Source organism: Thalassophryne amazonica, chromosome 1, assembly GCF_902500255.1.
Source record: "Thalassophryne amazonica chromosome 1, fThaAma1.1, whole genome shotgun sequence".
NCBI classification, from domain to species: Eukaryota; Metazoa; Chordata; class Actinopteri; order Batrachoidiformes; family Batrachoididae; genus Thalassophryne; species Thalassophryne amazonica.
Genome location: NC_047103.1, coordinates 13,862,565 through 13,883,390, shown reverse-complemented (window position 1 = coordinate 13,883,390; position 20,826 = coordinate 13,862,565). Strand labels below are relative to the sequence as shown.

The window sequence follows — 20,826 nt, the reverse complement described above, 5'->3', positions numbered from 1 at the left end:
CAAACTGTGACTATCCAGGGTTGGGACCAGGGAGCAGAGTTGTAGTCTTACACACCTCTCTGCAGCTTCTCTCCCCCTGCCATCCCTTCATTACCCCATCCCCATAGAGACGGTGCCTGCTCCCCGACCACCAATAACCAGCAAAAATCTATTTAAGCATAAAAATTCAAAAAGAAAAAATAATATAGCACCTTCAACTGCACCACAGACTAAAACAGTTAAATGTGGTCTATTAAACATTAGGTCTCTCTCTTCTAAGTCCCTGTTAGTAAATGATATAATAATTGATCAACATATTGATTTATTCTGCCTTACAGAAACCTGGTTACAGCAGGATGAATATGTTAGTTTAAATGAGTCAACACCCCCGAGTCACACTAACTGCCAGAATGCTCGTAGCACGGGCTGAGGCGGAGGATTAGCAGCAATCTTCCATTCCAGCTTATTAATTAATCAAAAACCCAGACAGAGCTTTAATTCATTTGAAAGCTTGACTCTTAGTCTTGTCCATCCAAATTGGAAGTCCCAAAAAACAGTTTTATTTATTATTATCTATCGTCCACCTCGTTGTTACTGTGAGTTTCTCTGTGAATTTTCAGACCTTTTGTCTGACTTAGTACTTAGCTCAGATAAGATAATTATAGTGGGCGATTTTAACATCCACACAGATGCTGAGAATGACAGCCTCAACACTGCATTTAATCTATTATTAGACTCAATTGGCTTTGCTCAAAATGTAAATGAGTCCACTCACCACTTTAATCATATCTTAGATCTTGTTCTGACTTATGGTATGGAAATTGAAGACTTAACAGTATTCCCTGAAAACTCCCTTCTGTCTGATCATTTCTTAATAACATTTACATTTACTCTGATGGACTACCCAGCAGTGGGGAATAAGTTTCATTACACTAGAAGTCTTTCAGAAAGCGCTGTAACTAGGTTTAAGGATATGATTCCTTCTTTATGTTCTCTAATGCCATATACCAACACAGTGCAGAGTAGCTACCTAAACTCTGTAAGTGAGATAGAGTATCTCGTTAGTACTTTTACATCCTCATTGAAGACAACTTTGGATGCTGTAGCTCCTCTGAAAAAGAGAGCTTTAAATCAGAAGTGCCTGACTCCGTGTTATAAATCACAAACTTGCAGCTTAAAGCAGATAACCCGTAAGTTGGAGAGGAAATGGCGTCTCACTAATTTAGAAGATCTTCACTTAGCCTGGAAAAAGAGTCTGTTGCTCTATAAAAAAGCCCTCCATAAAGCTAGGACATCTTTCTACTCATCACTAATTGAAGAAAATAACAACAACCCCAGGTTTCTTTTCAGCACTGTAGCCAGGCTGACAAAGAGTCAGAGCTCTATTGAGCCGAGTATTCCTTTAACTTTAACTAGTAATGACTTCATGACTTTCTGTGCTAATAAAATTTTAACTATTAGAGGAAAAAACTACTCATAACCATCCCAAAGACGTATCGTTATCTTTGGCTGCTTTCAGTGATGCCGGTATTTGGTTAGACTCTTTCTCTCCGATTCTTCTGTCTGAGTTATTTTCATTAGTTACTTCCTCCAAACCATCAACATGTCTATTAGACCGCATTCCTACCAGGCTGCTCAAGGAAGCCCTACCATTAATTAATGCTTCGATCTTAAATATGATCAATCTATCTTTATTAGTTGGCTATGTACCACAGGCTTTTAAGGTGGCAGTAATTAAACCATTACTTAAAAAGCCATCACTTGACCCAGCTATCTTAGCTAATTATAGGCCAATCTCCAACCTTCCTTTTCTCTCAAAAATTCTTGAAAGGGTAGTTGTAAAACAGCTAACTGATCATCTGCAGAGGAATGGTCTATTTGAAGAGTTTCAGTCAGGTTTTAGAATTCATCATAGTACAGAAACAGCATTAGTGAAGGTTACAAATGATCTTCTTATGGCCTCAAACAGTGGACTCATCTCTGTGCTTGTTCTGTTAGACCTCAGTGCTGCTTTTGATACTGTTGACCATAAAATTTTATTACAGAGATTAGAGCATGCCATAGGTATTAAAGGCACTGCGGTGGTTTGAATCATATTTATCTAATAGATTACAATTTGTTCATGTAAATGGGGAATCTTCGTCACAGACTAAGGTTAATTATGAAGTTCCACAAGGTTCTGTGCTAGGACCAATTTTATTCACTTTATACATGTTTCCCTTAGGCAGTATTATTAGACGACATTGCTTAAATTTTCATTGTTACGCAGATGATACCCAGCTTTATCTATCCATGAAGCCAGAGGACACACACCAATTAGCTAAACTGCAGGATTGTCTTACAGACATAAAGACATGGATGACCTCTAATTTCCTGCTTTTAAACTCAGATAAAACTGAAGTTATTGTACTTGGCCCCACAAATCTTAGAAACATGGTGTCTAACCAGATCCTTACTCTGGATGGCATTACCCTGACCTCTAGTAATACTGTGAGAAATCTTGGAGTCATTTTTGATCAGGATATGTCATTCAATGCGCATATTAAACAAATATGTAGGACTGCTTTTTTGCATTTGCGCAATATCTCTAAAATTAGAAAGGTCTTGTCTCAGAGTGATGCTGAAAAACTAATTCATGCATTTATTTCCTCTAGGCTGGACTATTGTAATTCATTATTATCAGGTTCTCCTAAAAGTTCCCTGAAAAGCCTTCACTTAATTCAAAATGCTGCAGTTAGAGTGCTGACGGGGACTAGAAGGAGAGAGCATATCTCACCCATATTGGCCTCTCTTCATTGGCTTCCTGTTAATTCTAGAATAGAATTTAAAATTCTTCTTCTTACTTATAAGGTTTTGAATAATCAGGTCCCATCTTATCTTAGGGACCTCATAGTACCATATCACCCCAATAGAGCGCTTCGCTCTCAGACTGCAGGCTTACTTGTAGTTCCTAGGGTTTGTAAGAGTAGAATGGGAGGCAGAGGCTTCAGCTTTCAGGCTCCTCTCCTGTGGAACCAGCTCCCAATTCAGATCAGGGAGACAGACACCCTCTCTACTTTTAAGATTAGGCTTAAAACTTTCCTTTTTGCTAAAGCTTATAGTTAGGGCTGGATCAGGTGACCCTGAACCATTCCGTAGTTATGCTGCTTTAGACTTAGACTGCTGGGGGGTTCCCATGATGCACTGAGTGTTTCTTTCTCTTTTTGCTCGGTATGCACCACTCTGCATTTAATCATTAGTGATTGATCTCTGCTCCCCTCCACAGCATGTCTTTTTCCTGGTTCTCTCCCTCAGCCCCAACCAGTCCCAGCAGAAGACTGCCCCTCCCTGAGCCTGGTTCTGCTGGAGGTTTCTTCCTGTTAAAAGGGAGTTTTTCCTTCCCACTGTTGCCAAGTGCTTGCTCACAGGGGGTCGTTTTGACCGTTGGGGTTTTTCCGTAATTATTGTATGGCCTTGCCTTACAATATAAGGTGCCTTGGGGCAACTGTTTGTTGTGATTTGGTGCTATATAAATAAAATTGATTTGATTTGATTTGAACTATAAAAACAACACAATAAATTTGGTTCACATAAAAACAATGAAATTCCAACAAATATTCCAAATAAAAGACAACCAACAAGTCACCACTTGAGGCCAGAACAGGTGAAAATTAAGAGTCCAGACAAGGTCTGAACTCCTTTTAAGTAGCCTGGTGTCCCTGTAGGACATGCTCTTATTTCAAATCCACTTAACCCTATACACCCTCACATGGTGACATACTCGCATTGCAAGTACAGATCAAAATAAAAATATAGAGACATAAAGACAATTATATAACCGCTGAGTGGATCCTTGTCATTTGTTTGGTGCTTTGTATGTCACGTGACATGGATTATTTGTCCCATTTGTGTTGCGTTGCATTTAGAGTGCAATTTGGTTCCATTTAGCATGCAGATTTGGTTCCATACATTTTGTACCATTGCACTCTGTGAACCCCGCCCAGCAGTGGGGTGGGTGGGGGGGGGGGGGGGGGGTAGCTAAACATGCAGAGTTTTGCTGACAGACGACAGTTTGAAGGAGCTAATTAACAGTGCTAATTCTTCTAACACACACACACACACAATACAAATCCACTATGATGTAAGCCATCTGGAGGTATGAGGATAAACTGGACTAATGTCTGACATGATTTTTTTTTTCACTGCACTGAGGAACTACAGTCTTTTATTATTTTTTTTGGAAGTACACAAAGTCAGGGCACGGCATCATGGGCTACATCGTCAGAATTATTTTTGGACTCGTATTTAACAAACCATTCAACTCCATTTTGCTTCGTTGAATGGTATGTGCCAGCTTTCACCTCATGAAATATTTCAACCATTGAACACATAAACATTCATAATTTCTATAATAACATTGGAGATCACAACTTATAACACTCTGCTACACTGGCATAGAAAATGAATGAATTTCCGAGTCCACCCAACTGTAAATGGTCCACACTTTGGCTAGCAAACTAACCTGCGATGGACTGGTGTTTCAACAAGCGGGAGTCGTACACCTCTTGTTTGCTTCATGCTATGGTATCTGGAGCTAAGACCAACAGGACTGAGGACCTGTATAGGAGGACTATCAGGCATGGTGGACAGATATAGCTGGACACAACTGCACGACTTGATAACACAGCTCTGTAGAGTTAAACAGTTTAATGAAGTATTTAGCTGGGGTCGGTACATGGTAAGGCAGTCCAAGAGAAGCAACAGTACAAAAATCATCAGGCAAGGGCATGGTCAAACAAACCGGCAGGTGATTCAAACACACGATGAAACTGGCAGGATGAGAAAACACGAGAACAGAGCTGGAGATAAGGCACAAGGCGCATCAATCTGGCGAGAGACAAGTGCCACCAGTGGAGCTTATATACACCCAGGGGATGAGCTACAGATTAGGAACAGGAGTGTGGAAAACACCAGAACAAGGGTGTGTCTAAACAGAGTGACACGCCTACCACCAAGCACCAAGAGACAGACCAGAGAGATAGGGACAGCGAAATCCCAAGCAGTAAAGAGACCAGCAAGAGAATAAACACGCACAGAAAACATTCACATAAAATAACTAAAAACAAACACAAGAACTTGACCATACAGTAACCTTGGAACATCATTTGAAGTTTAAATGAGTCAGGACAAGTACAAGAAAGAAAAAAAACAGAGGAAACGTAAAGTGACTTATGGAAATCACATAGATTTAAGCTTTGCCAGTTTGTTTTACGCCATTTTCAGAGGAGTTATTTAAGAAAATGGCATTAGTGTGTCTTGCATCAGGCACAGTGAGTATTATCAGCGAGCTATACAGCTTAGCAGGAAAGACTTCACAAAGAAAAAGAAGTGTTGATTCTTGTATCTTAATACCTCTTTGAAACAGACAGGAAGGTTCTGTTCTTTGTATTAGGACAATGTGAATCCTGGGGTGAGGTCTGTGAGTTTTGATAACTTAAAGCTATTGAAGGTGGATATATTGAGGATGATCATCTGTTCTGCTTCCCCTTCTCACTGCTGGTAAGAGCCACGCTTATGCATCGGCTCCTGCTAGAGTCATTTTTCAGCTAAGTGGCAGGAAAGGGATTAGCATTAGCATGGCAGAGAGGGTCATTTTAAACTCATGAGGAAAAGTGGGTTTTGCACATGGAAAATCGTTCTTCAATGAAAGGAGCAATGGTCCTCTCAAAGCCATCCCAAGTGTCACATGGCTGTGCTCACTCTCTGGAGCAGGTGAAGAAAAGAATAGAATAACATTGGTACCATAAATATCGTCTGCCTGAAGTAACTCTCCATCCTCTCTTTCTTTTCGTCATTGTTTTTAGACACTCGGCCAAAGTGGTGAAAGCGGCCTCTCAGGTCCTCAGTAGCATGTGGCAGTATAGAGACCTACGCTCCCTCTACAAGAAGGTAGGACACAATGAGCAGGTCTATAAAAACATCAACAAACACTGAAAAATGCATCACTTCATCTTCTTTTGGCTACTCCTGTTATGGGGTGCTACACAGTGTTGTAATGTAACGAAGCAGAAATACTTTGTTATTGTACTTAAGTGGAATTTTGACGTATCTGTACTTCATTATTTACATTTCTGTTGACTTTCACAAAAAACAAAAGATGTTAGATTGAAGCTGCGCCCCACTGAGGAAGAGGAGATTGTGGAGGGGGAAAGCTATCCGCGCTTTGGACTCCAAATACCCACGGATCAGACTGGAGTCCAGCACACAATCATAGTTAACACACACTTAAGGGGTAAACTGTCTGCTCTGGTTTATTTGGAAGCGCTGCATGAAAGTGGCGCTGCATTTTGGATTCGAGAGCACAAATAGCGCTGCATTTGATTGCTTTGCAGTGGTTGGTGGTGGTCATGCTTGAAAAGTTTTTTTTTTTTTTATTAAATTTGGCACAACTGTGTAGCTGTTCTGTTTGAGAAGAGCCTGGCTGTTGTGTTTAACAGAAAAGTGTGTGTAGGTCTTCCAGGATAAAGAATGGCAGTTTTCTTTACAGCTGTATACGTCCACCTGTTGCTCACTGATCCCATCACCAACACCAACTGCTCCGCCAGAGGCGGACCCAACCTTTTATAGGGGCTGGGGGCAACCTTCTGGTTTCTCCACACACTACACTGGCTTTCTTTTCTGTCGCCGTTTCACTCTCCACTCGTTTTGGATTTTATTGTTACTCAAAGTACATTTTATATGAAAAAGTTACTACAGCAAATTTACTACTACAGTAAATGTCAGATGCTTTAAGACTTTTACTCAAGTAATATTATTAAAGGAGACTTTAACTTTTACCAAAGTAATTTTATGCTAAGATACTTGTACTTTCACTCAAGTATCGCTTTGAGGTACTTTATACAAGACTGGCACCACAGCAGATCAATTGTTGCCATCATCTAGTAATACTGTGAGAAATCTTGGAGTCATTTTTGATCAGGATATGTCATTCAATGCGCATATTAAACAAATATGTAGGACTGCTTTTTTGCATTTGCGCAATATCTCTAAAATTAGAAAGGTCTTGTCTCAGAGTGATGCTGAAAAATTAATTCATGCATTTATTTCCTCTAGGCTGGACTATTGTAATTCATTATTATCAGGTTGTCCTAAAAGTTCCCTGAAAAGCCTTCAGTTAATTCAAAATGCTGCAGGTAGAGTACTGACAGGGACTAGAAGGAGAGAGCATATCTCACCCATATTGGCCTCTCTTCATTGGCTTCCTGTTAATTCTAGAATAGAATTTAAAATTCTTCTTCTTACTTACAAGGTTTTGAATAATCAGGTTCCATCTTATCTTAGGGACCTCATAGTACCATATCACCCCAATAGAGCGCTTTGCTCTCAGACTGCAGGCTTACTTGTAGTTCCTAGGGTTTGTAAGAGTAGAATGGGAGGCAGAGCCTTCAGCTTTCAGGCTCCTCTCCTCTGGAACCAGCTCCCAATTCGGATCAGGGAGACAGACACCCTCTCTACTTTTAAGATTAGGCTTAAAACTTTCCTTTTTGCTAAAGCTTATAGTTAGGGCTGGATCAGGGTCACCTGCACTGAGTGTTTCTTTCTCTTTTTGCTCTGTATGCACCACTCTGCATTTAATCATTAGTGATTGATCTCTGCTCCCCACCACAGCATGTCTTTTTCCTGGTTCTCTCCCTCAGCCCCAACCAGTCCCAGCAGAAGACTGCCCCTCCCTGAGCCTTGTTCTGCTGGAGGTTTCTTCCTGTTAAAAGGGAGTTTTTCCTTCCCACTGTCGCCAAGTGCTGCTCACAGGGGGGTCGTTTTCTGTAATTATTGTATGGCTTTGCCTTGCAATATGAAGCGCCTTGGGGCAACTGTTTGTTGTGATTTGGCGCTATATAAATGAAACTGATTTGATTTGATTTGATCTCACCCTGTCCTGTACATCTTCCTCTGTCACACTAACCACCTGCATGTCCTCCCTCAGCACATCCATAAACCTCCTTTTTGGCTTAAGTCATCTCCTCCTGCCTGGTGGCTCAATCCTCAGCATCCTTCTCCCTATAAATCCAATAACCATCTCAATCTCACCTCTCTGACTCTGTCTCCAAACCATCCTACCTGTGCTGTCTCTCTGATGTGTTCTTTCCTAACCACGTCCACCCCCGTCACTCCCAAAGAAAATTGCACAGTGTCAATCACAGTGTCTTATTTTGCCTGAAAAATAGATGAACATCCCAACATATACAGGTTCATTATGATGTGAAGAAGAAAATGTTTGAATAGGTAAGCAAAACAGTTTATTAGAACAGATTACATTAGATTAGCTAGAACTTTATTGATCCCCAGGGAAATTGAAGAGTATGTCAGAGTTCATTCGGTGACTTAAATTATTTATCAGTTGTCAAAAGAGAAAATTGATTTCATAATGGTATTGAACAGTAATAATTTCAGTTTCATATGTTTATGATACCATGAGTTTAAGGGGAACACTGACATTATTCAACCCGGGCTTTGTTTTTAGATGCTTTGGGGTTCATCTTTTCACTCAGGACAAAAAAATTGAATCATTGCAATATTGATTAATAATACAAACACTGTCATGTAAACTACTTCTTGTTGCCACAGAACACATGAAAATGTCATTCAAAGTTCTGCCAGCATGGAGAGTACCTGCATTGAGGACCCATAAAAATAAAGAAACTTTAAAATTGACCAATTCTTACCTTAGCCTCCAGTCCATTCAGTGGTACTGCTCTCCGCTTAGCCAGTAAAAGTCAACTCCTGATCAAGGGGCTTAGATTGAGTATGCATTGTCTGCTACTAGACACTTCTAATAAGATTTTCACTTGTCCAGGGTGACAAGAAGCAGTTTACTCTGATTGTTTTTAGCTTACCCCGTGCAATAACATTATTAGTGCAGCAGATAACTGAAACAATCCTTCACATGGTTATGCAAGCATCAGATTTGGCATGAATGTTCTTCATAAATCAGTGTTTGAGGAAAAAAGTGCTGGCCACTTGAAAATCCAATATGACAGCCAGGTCGGGGTCATTGAAGAATTACACTGGGGTCAAAATTTAAAAATGCTCCAATCATATTGAAAGCTATACCACATCATGTGCCTGATTACAAAGATTCTAAAAAGGTATAGTTTGGGCTATCTATGACTGAATGTTATGGAGTTATGGGGTAAAAACAGCAAGAATGGTAAGAAAGTTCAGTTTCAGTTTGTACAGGAGTCAAAAGTTAGAGTTGTACCAATTTTGGTAAGAAGTATTATTGGTTGAAATAATTGGATTAATAAATGGAATAGTTTTGACTGTGTTGAATGCTTGGTTTGCAGAGTAAATGTCAAACAATGTTGACGTACAATGGATTCTGTGACGTGACGTATGTTACCCTGTAACGTGACAACTAAGGATGACACATGGTGCAAACTATTCCTTTTTAAAACCATATTAACTCAACCAATAATTTGCATCACATTTGACAAAAATTGGAGGAACTTTATCTTTTGACCCCTGTACAAACTGAAACTGACCTTTCTTACCATTCTTGCTGTTTTACCCCATAACTCCATAACATTCAGTCATAGATAGGCCAAACCTTTTGGAATCTTTGTGATCAGACACCTAATGTGGTGTAGCTTTCAATATGAATGGAGCATTTTTAAATTTTGACCCCTGTGTAATTCTTCATTGACCCCTACCTAGCCGACATTATTGAATTTTCAAAAGTGGCCAGCACTTTTCTTAAACACTGATTTATTCATGCCAAATCTGATGTTTGCATAACCATTTGAACAATTCTGGCCAAAAGTCTGCTCCACTATATGCAGTATTTTAGCCCATGACGGTGTTGTGTTCTAAATAAGTATTGCCCCGATTCAGTTAGTTTTTGTCATCAGTGAAAAGATGGATGCCAAAACATCTAAAAAACGAGCAGAGGTTGAAAAATGTCAAAGTTTCTCTTTAATCACATTTTTGATTTTATGAACAATTGATTCTTCACTATGAGGCTATTGCATTGTATTTTTTGTTTTGTTTTGTTTTTTTAATCATGTTTTATGTGATCACATCAGACTTTATTTTACATTGTATTCCAAGTCAAGTCAAGTTTGGGAGCATGCGCTGGTGCTGTGCATTGACGCATCCGCAACACCATGGAACCGCTTTGGGTCCTGGATGGGAATCACTTAAACAGGTTCCCACATCTCTAAAATGACAAACTGTCTGCACAGCCAGGTGAAACATGGGCCTCTCATTGTACAGTTACTGGGGTCCTCCACACTTAGGCACCTATGTGCTGGATCATGCACAGAGAAATGGGCCACATGGCCAAAAGGTCATAGCTGACGCTCGCTTACAAGGCAAGTGATACTCCTCATCTCAGTCTTTCTGAGTAACTGCTTGTTTGATACAAAGTCATTCCAGCGGTAGATGAGGATCCTTCAAAGACATCTAGTACCAAGGACATCCAGACGTGGCCTTAAGTCACTGGTTAGCATTGAAGTCTCACAACCATACAGCAAGACAGGCAGCACCAGGACTGTAAAAACCTTGACCTTCATTCACCTGCAAAGATATCAGCATCACCAAACACCTCTGTCCGGTGACCTCATGACTCCATAAGCTCTCTCCAGGCACCTCTTGATCTCAAAGACTGAGGACCCAGAGACATATATGTCACTGCTGAGATAAGTGAATGTCTGTACAAGTCCAATTCTTGATTTTTGTATTTAATTTGTGTACATACCATATTACAAGTTCAGAGAAATTATTTGGGGAAAAAAGCTGTTGCTGTCATAAAATTGACACCACTCATTAATTTAGCATTGCTTTGCTGTTCAGAACAATAATAGAGTAATTATGTCTCAAAGGATTATGACAGGACGCGGGTTTCGATGCATACAGTGTAAAAGCAATTTATGTCACTCGATAGTTCCAATAGTAATTGTTTGGTTCTTGAGAAATGAGCTGTGACAATGTGAGGGTGTGTGTGTGTTCCTCTTCATTCTGGACAGGAGATGCAGCAGAGAATGAAGTTCTGTTTGATTTGTTGTGATTTCCTTCTGAACAGAATCCTCGTCGTGTTACTTCTGCAAGTATTTGTTGGGAGTCTGAGCACTGAGGTCTGAATGGTTTGCACGTGCGATTAGATCAGATTAGATGTTTGTACGGGGAATAGGCCACATTTATTACTTTGCAGGATTTTTCATTAGTGTGTATGTGCCTGTTCACATGTGTGCTTCTGCCGTGAGGTCAGTCATAACACCTCCAAACAAAAGAATAATGAGGTTCTGCTGGGCATCAACATGGCGGAGCAGCATGGGCTACGCAGGCACGAGGATCAATAACTTTATGTTAGTCACCGGCCTGTTTTTCTAAGCTCACTCCCTCTCTCTCTCTTTCACACACACACACACACACACAGACAAACACTAACATTGATGCTAGCATTCATTTAGCCCTTAGTGGAGACTGAATGCTGCAGGCTGCTCGGAAGCTTTAACTCATTAATACAGCGGCTAACTGCTCGCTCGCAAAGAATGACACACGCAAGCGAGGAAATCACACTGACCGACTTCTGTAACTCACCTTTTTGTAGTTCAAAGCAAAGTTTGAATGTGAAGTTATTTCTAATTTAAAAACAAAAGCTATTGGAACTGTTATGGTTAGAGGCCCGGACAGGACTGGACCAGTACAGACGATGACTCAAATGTTGGGTGCAAGGAACAGAACTGGTTGCTAACGAAACGATATTTATTTACAATAACTGGACAAATAATAATGCTGTGCTCGGGGTGCTTGCAGAGTGGAGAGTCAGCCCACTCATAGCGGTGGAAATTAGGGAGCTGCAGGTTTCTGAGCCAGTCTTGTAAGAGAACTGAAATCCTGGATTATATGGTACTGGAGCTGGGGCCAGGTGGGACGCACAGAGCTGAGAACAGGAGCTAGCAGAACAGAGGAGAGAGGAGGTGAGCGATTGCACTCGTAACACTGAAGCCTTTAACAAGAGACAGTTCACTGAAGGCTTAAAACAGGAATGTTCACGGTCTAGGACAGGGCTATTCAACTATATTTTTCATGGGGGCCAAATTTGTCAGAATACTATGATCTTTACTCTCGGATGTACAATTGAGACAAATGCTACTGCATTTCTTTTTCCCTTTTTATTTAACAGAACATCAAATGTATATACTAATGAAGTCACTGAGTGTGGGAAAGTGCAGCAGCCTGTCATTAAGATCACATGTGAAAATGTCTATTTTTTTTTATAAAAGCAGTCAGCTTTTCAATCACATCAGCTACTGTTTTATCCCTCCCCTGAAGACTCAGATTAAGACCATTCAAATGATGCATGATATCACTTAAAAAGCACATTTCTGAGACAAATTTCTCATCCAGCATTTTTGTCAGAAGTGTTTCAGCCTTCTTGTGCTTGCATTCACATAGAAAGGTGATAATTTCCTGACATATCAGCAAGTAGTCTGCGAAACAACCTGTGCTGAAGACTGGATGTTGCTCTGATAAAGTTCACTGTAGCAATCACAGAGTCCATGGTACTTTTCAACTCACCACTATGCTGAGAGCAGAGGACACTCTGGTGAACGAGACAGTGGACAGACTGTAGTTTTGGTGCAACAGCAGACAGTCGTGCTTCCTGCCATTGAGGGAGCTCCATCTGTAACCAGCAGGTTAATACGCTCCAGGTCCAGTCCATTGTCTTTAAAAAGCAATAATCTTTTGGAAAATTATTTCCCCTGTTGTTTGTCCTTCCAGTGGAATTAGGCCCATCAGATCCTCCTTGAAGCAGTCACAGTTGAAAAACCGCACATACAAACATAGTTGTGCTGTATCAGAGCTGTCAGTTGACTCATCCACAGCCAGCGACATGAATTCAACTTTCTTCAACTGACTTAGAAGAGTCTCGAAAACGTCTGTGACTAAAACATCCAGTCATCTTGCAGCTGTTGTATCTGTACATTCTTTCACTGTTTTGGAGTCAGTTGGCATTTTCTTTTTAGCAAGAACCCACGCAACACGCAGGGATGCTGCTGTTGTCTTCTGTTGCAGAATGCAGCTACGGGAGAAGATTGCCGTGCTTCACTTGTAGTTCATATTAAGTCCTTTTATTGTTATTTGATGCGCATCAGAATCTGGTGGATATTGATTGTCAAAACGCGAGTGAGCCGTAATGAAGTGCACGTTGTATTCTTTATTCACCGCACAACAGTCACAACACAGCAGGCACATAGGTTTGCCTTCGGCATTTTCTACATGCACATATTCATCTGTCCAGTCATTATTAAATCTTCTATTTTTGTTGTCAACTTTACGTCTCCTCTCCTTTGAATGCGCCATGTTGTTGTCTTCTTCTTTGTTCGGGTTTATTGGCGGTTTGCAAACCAATACAGTACATTACAGCCACCAACTGTTCAAGTGCCTGCAATGCCTTGATGTGAGGTGGGGCTGTTTGGAAACAGTGCTGAAGTGCCGTAAAGGATTCAATGTGCCGCAAAGTGCCACAAAGTGGCGTAAAATGCCGAAAACTGGTGAATGCGCTTTGCAACGGCTTTTTGTATTTATTAATAATTATGCTTAAATGGGCTGCGGGCCGGTCCAAACTTATTAAAGGGCCGGTTCTGGCCCATGGGCCACCAGTTGAATAGCCCTGGTCTAGGAAATAAGGTTTGCTGTTCAGGAATCAGTTCACAGTTCATGAGTTATCTTCAGAGGTCAGAGGTCAGGTGCGTCTTGTGACGCAGTTCAAATTAAGCAGGACTTGACTTTAGAAAGGACTTGGAAAGTTCTTAATGGTTCAATGTCAGAGTTCATAGAGTTCTAGGAAAACAGTTCTTGGAAATAGTTCTTGGTACTAGTTCTTGGAGCAGTTCTTAGTCAAGCACAGTCACTGACAGGAACAGTGTGAGAGCGGGATCTCACAAAACATGAAGGAATTTAACAGAAGCATGGCAGAGCTACGCGCTCTGTAGCTGAGAGCCGGAGAGTTCCAACGTGACGTGGTGCCGATAGTCGTGGAGCCAGGAGCATTTGCAATATGGAAGCCACACAGGCGAGTGTTTGGAAACACCAGAAGAACCATTAAGCTTTAATACAGAAATTAGAGTTGGCCAACTTACCTTGGAATGAGCTGTGGAGAGCTCAGACCACAGAGCGCGTGGAAGCAGTAGGAAAGACGAGGTCACTGTCATGAAAGCATCATGATCAGGATGCAATGGAAGAATCTGGCCTGGCTCTTGGATCATGGAAGAACCTGGCAGTGAATGAGCTGAAAACCCACTCATGAATGTCAGGTGTATTGATGATGAGCAGCTCTGAGTGCGCCATCTAGAGGAAAAATAGACAACACACAAGAGGAGAGAAAGGGAAGGGGAGAGAGGCAGCCAAAAGGCTGGCCACAACAGCAACAGAAGCTATTAATCTGCAGGCAGTGTTGGTTGACTTCAACAACAAACGCAAATCCAGTAGTAGGGTCGCAACTAACGATATATTTTCGTAACTGATTTATGTCGTTTATTTTCCAGTTGAATCAATTAGTTGTTTGGCCCATAAAATGTTAGAAAATGGGGAAGAATGTCAGTGTCTCCCAAAACCCACCCAGAACACAAACAAAAGCAGCAGGTCCTGAAAATAGAGCTCTTTTTTTCAGGACCAGAGACAGCGCTCTCTGTCTTTGTGTATGTGTGTGTCTCTCTCTCTCTCTCTCTGTCTCTCTCTCGTCTCTCTCTCTCGTCTCTCTCTCTCTCTCGCTCTCGTCTCTCTCTCTCTCTCTCTCTGTCTTTGTGTATGGATGTGTGTCTCTCTCTCCTCTCCTCTCTCTCTCTCTCCTCTCCTCACTCTCTCTCTGTCTCTCTCTCTCGTCTCTCCTCTGTCTTTGTGTATGTGTGTGTGTGTCTCTCTCTCTCTCTCTCTCTCTGTCTCTCTCCTCTCTCTCTCTCTCTCTCTCTCGCACACATGCTGACACAAGAAGCGTAATGTTTGTGAGTTTAATTGGTAATACATCTGACTTTTTTTGTGGGACACAAAACAGACTCTGAACTTTGCAATCTGATGTTCCGAGCTCTGACGAGGCAGCAGTGTGTCCCGCTGTACATTTGGAAATGTGAGTGCTGTTTGCTTTTCATGAACCATTTTGAGAACGGGGTACAATTCCACAATGTCAAAGAAAACACAAACAAAAACAAAAATGAGGCAGAAAAATAGTGGTGAGGACTAAATATGTGGCAAAAAGCATGCAGTTAGCAATCATATGCAACTGTAAGCAAGACTGCAATCTTGCACCAGCCATCACAAATCAGCCTACACAGGGACTATGCCAAATGTGCGCAATTTACAGCATGCTCCATACGCGTCACAATGCAACTGTATGCAGGCCCGGTGTGAAAGGGGCTTAAGAATAGACCTTACTTGTGTGAAGCGCCTTAAGGCAGCTTTGTTGTGATTTGGCTCAATATAAATGAAATAAATTTAATTGAATTGAAAACCCTTTGTGTTTTGCCCACAACCCAAAGATACAGTGTTGTAAAAAGTTTTGAGCACCTTTGAGCTTTTACATGTTTGAAATCTTTGAAAAATCAAAAAACAAAACAAAAATTTTGGATTTTTACATTAAAATTTCTAACAATTATGCCCTATAAACCCACGGTGAAATGTAATCTCTGCATCATGAAATAAAGGAAATAAAAATCTAAAAGCCAAAGTAATGGTGTGAATAAGTAAGTGCACCTTTTAGTTTAACAGACTATAACACAAAGCACGGGTCAGTGTTCATAACACTCCTGCTGGCAAATGTCTTTCCACAAATAATCACTGTTTTTGAGGGTTGCAGGACATTGGAGCCTATCCCAGAATTCACTGGGTGAAATGTCTGCAAAGTAAGTTCTAACGACTCTGAGTCCCCACAGTTGATCCAGTATGGATCTACATGTTGGTTTGGCACAACTTTTACACTGGGCGCCCTTCCTGACACAACTCTGTGTTACTTGAAAAGGTACACGGGTGGTCTTAAACCAGGAATATTCTGTATTTGAAGAAAGTGCACAAACTACTTGTCCACCGTGCTCTCCGTTGCGTGAAATGTTTGTAAAATATCCATTAGTGTTGTGTTTTTGTGTAGATGTGTTAGCATAATGGTTACTGTTGTCAAAAATGATTGACTGTAGTCGAAGACAACTGCAACCAATCTGCTGATTCAGTCAGAAATGAAATTTGGCAGTGGATTGGTTGTCCAAGGGTCCTCATTGATTTTTCCAGTTTGTGGATTTAAACTGAGGATTTTGTTGGGAAAGTGTCATGACACGGACCCATAACAGGGTCGTAAATGAACGGACAATAGATGAGCCAAAATACAACACTTTACTGTTGTGAAATGTGCACAACGTAATACAGACAAATGCAGAATTTGGATTACAATCAAATGTACAAAGGTGACATGTGGGCAGGCTCGAGGATAGGAGACGTCCATCCAGAGAAGACACAATTTCCACTGCCACCGAACCCGAAGGATACTGGAGCCGCCAAGTCCTGAGTCCCCAGGTGGCCACCGTCTCCGGCTGTTGGATCTGGTACTGCTGGCAGGAAACAAAAACAGAAAACGAGGTGAGCGTGTTTAACACTCAGTAACTCCTCGTATTAGTTCAGTTACTTCTGTGGGAGAATCTCCACCTCCGACACAAAAACACAGAAACATGCAGAGACCGGCTGTTACTTCTCTGGTTTGGAAAGAGGAGTGAAGTCCGTCACTCTTCAACGTCCAAAACCCAGCTCCCAGCTGATTTGAAGATAACAGGTCCTCCTGCAAAGGTTTCAAAGAAAGACAATGAGAAGTGCGTTGAGCACAGACACGGCTGAGAGTTTTACCTCTAATGACAGGCGATATCTCGGCAGCGGGGTGGAGATGTCGTCCGGCTTTATGGAGTGACTGATGAGATAGAGATGGGTGACAGCTGTCAGGAGACAATGAGTGACAACTGTCACTTCCGGTGGTTTCTGTGAGGCGGCAGCGCCCTCTTGTGCCTGAAGCCCGCACTTCAGGCAGGGCGCCCTCTGGTGGTGAGCCAGCAGTACCTCCTCTTCAGCGGCCCACACAACAGGACCCCCCCCCCCCCAACGGGAGCCTCCTGGCGCCCGACCAGGCTTCTCAGGGTGTCGTGCGTAGAAGTCGGCCAGGAGGGCCGGGTCCAGGATGAAGCTCCTCTTCACCCAGGAGCGTCCCTCAGGTCCATACCCCTCCCAGTCCACCAAGTACTGGAATCCCCGGCCCTTTCGACGGATGTCCAGGAGCCGGCGCACCATCCAAGCCGGCTCCCCATCGATGATCCGGGCAGGAGGCGGCGCCGGTCCGGGAGCACAGAGGGGTGAGGTGTGGATCCGAGCTAGAGCTTCACTGCGGCCGGACTGAGGACCTTGAGGATCTTGAACGGACCGATGTACCTGTCCTTAAATTTAGGTGAGTCCACCTGCAGGGGGATGTCCTTCGTGAATAGCCATACCTCCTGCCCGGGCTGGTATGCAGGGGCCGGGGAATGTCGGCGGTCTGCATGGGACGTAGCCCTCGTCTGGGCCTTCAACAAGGCAGAACGGGCGGTGCGCCACACCCGACGGCATCTCCGCAGGTGGGCCTGGACCGAGGGCACACCGACCTCTCCCTCCACCACGGGAGACAATGAGGGCTGGTACCCCAGACACACCTCAAACGGGGAGAGGCCGGTTGCGGAGGACACTTGACTGTTATGCGCGTACTCGATCCAGGCTAGATGTTCACTCCAGGCCCTCAGGTGCGCGGAAAGTCACACAGCATAGGGTCTGTTCAAGTTCCTGGTTGGCCCGTTCTGCCTGTCCGTTTGTCTGTGGGTGATACCCGGATGAGAGGCTCATGGTGGCCCCAGTTCTCTGCAGAAACTCCTCCAGACTTGAGAGGAGAACTGGGGACCACGATCCGAGACATTGTCTGTTGGTATTCCATGCAGACGTACGACATGGTGGACCAGGAAGTCTGCTGTCTCCTGGGCCGTTGGGAGCTTCTGCTGCTGTCTCCTGGGCCATTGGGAGCTTCTGGAGGGCCACGAAGTGGGCCACCTTGGAGAACCGGTCCACTATCATGAGGATGGTCGTCATGCCCTGGGACGGCGGGAGGTCCGTGACAAAGTCCAGGCCGATGTGGGACCAGGGGCGATGAGGCACAGGTAACGGCTGGAGGAGTCCCTGTGTTTTTTGGTGGACGGCCTTGCCCCTGGCACAGGTGGTACAAGCCTGGACATATTCCCGGACGTCAGCTTCCATGGACGCCCACCAGAAGCGCTGCCGGACCACTGCCACGGTCCTTCGCACCCCTGGATGACAGGAGAGCTTGGAACCGTGACAGAAGTCCAGGACTGCAGCTCTGGCCTTTGGTGGGACGTAGAGGCGGTTCTTCGGTCCTGTTCCCGGGTCCGGGTTCTGTGCCAGGGCCTCCCGGACGGTCTTCTCCACGTCCCAGGTGAGGGTGGCCACGATATGGACTCAGGGATGATGGATTCCGGCGGATCCGACAGCTCTGTTTTGACTTTGTCTTTGTGAACCCAGGACAAGGCATCCGATCTTTGATTCTTGGTCCCGGGGCAGTAGGTGATCCGGAAGTCAAAACGCCCAAAGAACAATGACCAGTGGGCTTGCCTGGGGTTCAGCCGCTTGGCGGTCCTGATATACTCCAGGTTCCGGTGGTCCGTGAAAACCGTGAATGGTACCGCAGCTCCCTCCAACAAATGTCTCCACTCCTCAAGAGCCTCTTTCAACACCGCTAGGAGTTCCCGATTGCCCACGTCATAGTTCCGTTCAGAGCCGGGGTCACCCTGCGTGAAAATAGGCACATGGATGGAGAACCTTGTCGGACTCCCCGGCTCTGGGACAGCACGGCTCCTATCCCTGAGTCAGAGGCTCCACTTCAAACCACAAACTGGCAGCTAGGATCGGGCTGCACGAGAACTGGTGCAGTCAAAAACCGACGTTTCAACTCCCTAAACGCGGCCTCACACCGATCCAACCAGGTGAAGGGGACTTTAGAGGAGGTCAGGGCTGTCAGGGGGCTAACTACCTGACTATAGCCCTTAATGAACCTCCTGTAGAAATTTGCAAAGCTGAGGAACTGTTGCAGCTTCCTACGGCTTGTGGGTTGGGGCCAATCTCTCACCACCGCAACCTTAGCCGGATCAGGGGCGACGGAGTTGGAGGAGATGATAAACCCCAGGAAGGACAAAGGAGTGCTGTGGAACTCGCACTTCTCGCCCTTCACAAACAGCCGGTTCTCCAACAACCGCTGCAGGACCTGACTACATGGCTGGAACATGAGTCTCAGGATCGGGGAAAAGAGGAGTATATTGTCTAGATATACGAAGACGAATCGGTGCAGGAAGTCCTGCAAGATGTCATTTACCAAAGCCTGAAACGTCGCGGGGGCGTTGGTGAGGCCTAACGGCATGACCAGGTACTCAAATGACCTAATGGGTGTTAAATGCCGTCTTCCACTCGTCTCCATTCCGGATCCGAACCAGGTGATACGCATTCCTAAGAATCGAGTTTGTGAATATTTGGGCTCCATGCAGGGGTGTGAACACTGAATCTAACAGGGGCAGAGGGTATTGGTTGCGAACCGTAATCTCGTTCAGCCCCCTGTAGTCAATGCATGGATGGAGTCCGCTGTCTTTCTTGCCCACAAAATAGAAACCAGCACCCATCGGGGAGGTGGAGTTCCGGATCAGCCTGGCAGCTAATGAGTCCTGGATGTAGGTCTCCATTGATTCGCGCTCTGGACGTGAGAAGTTGTACAGTCTGCTGGACGGGTACTCAATGCCCAGGATCAAATCAATGGCGCAATCGTATGGCCGGTGCGGGGGGAGAGAGAGTGCCAGATCTTTGCTGAAGACGTCAGCAAGATCGTGGTACTCCCTCAGGCACCGCCGTCAGATTGGGGGGACTTAAACCTTCCTCGTTAGCAGTCAAAACCGGGGGGAAACCGAGGATCCTAAACACTCCCTGTGGCAGGTTTCGCTCCACTGAGCCACAACCCCAGATGGCCAATCAATCCGGGGATTGTGTTTAAGTCATCCACGGAAGCCCAAAATTACGCGGGAGGTAGAAGGGAGCACATAAAACTCAATCTCCTCCCGATGATTCCCAGACACTACCAGAGTTACAGGGTAGTGTCTTGTGTTGTGATTAAAGGGAGAAGGGTGCCATCTAGTGCCCGGCACCTTCAATGGTGAAGGGAGCGCCACTAGAGGGAGCCCTACTTCCCTTGCCCATCTGCTGCCAGCAGATTCCCTTCTGACCCCATGTCCACCATGCTGGGGCTTGAAGGGTTAGATCCCCACTCAGATCGTAACTGGGAGACGTGCAGAAAGGCTTGTGTGTCCCAAGTGAATTTCTTGGCCCACCCTTAGCCCAGTTTCTAAGGGCGGGCTTTGGTGTTGTCGTTTTGGCCGTTTGGGGCAGTTTTTCTGTATGTGCTCTTTTGAGCTGCAGAGAAAACACTCCCCGTGGGCCAGCCTCCTCATTCTGTCATCTGAATCTCATTTTGGCCCTGCTCGTTTCCCTAGCAACGTCAGCAGGGGGAGCTGTTGCCACACAGAGCGCTGCGGCTGTGGAGCGTGGGGAGGGCGGAACCTTTTCGGACCCGGAAGGGAGAGGGACGGCTCGTGCCCGGCCATGTCCTTCGTCTCGCTCCCAACGGCGTTCGTCTAACCAATTGTCTAACCGTATAACCAGGTCGATAAGCCCATTTAAATCCCACGGCTCGTCCTTGGCCACCAGATGCTCCTTTAGGACCAGAGACAGTCTGTTTACAAAGGCGGCACGGAGTGCAACAGC

At 44.3% G+C, this 20,826-nt stretch overlaps 1 protein-coding gene across 2 annotated transcripts in view; it reads left to right on the top strand.

The window, feature by feature from the left end:
• The window catches only part of ctnnd2a (catenin (cadherin-associated protein), delta 2a), a 923,305-nt gene that overhangs the window by 849,177 nt on the left and 53,302 nt on the right, over positions 1–20,826 (top strand). For both annotated transcript variants that reach the window (XM_034165435.1, XM_034165372.1), the window contains exon 21: positions 5,823–5,907. In XM_034165435.1, the coding sequence (XP_034021326.1) occupies positions 5,823–5,907 (85 nt within the window). The remainder of the gene's footprint in view (positions 1–5,822; positions 5,908–20,826) is intronic.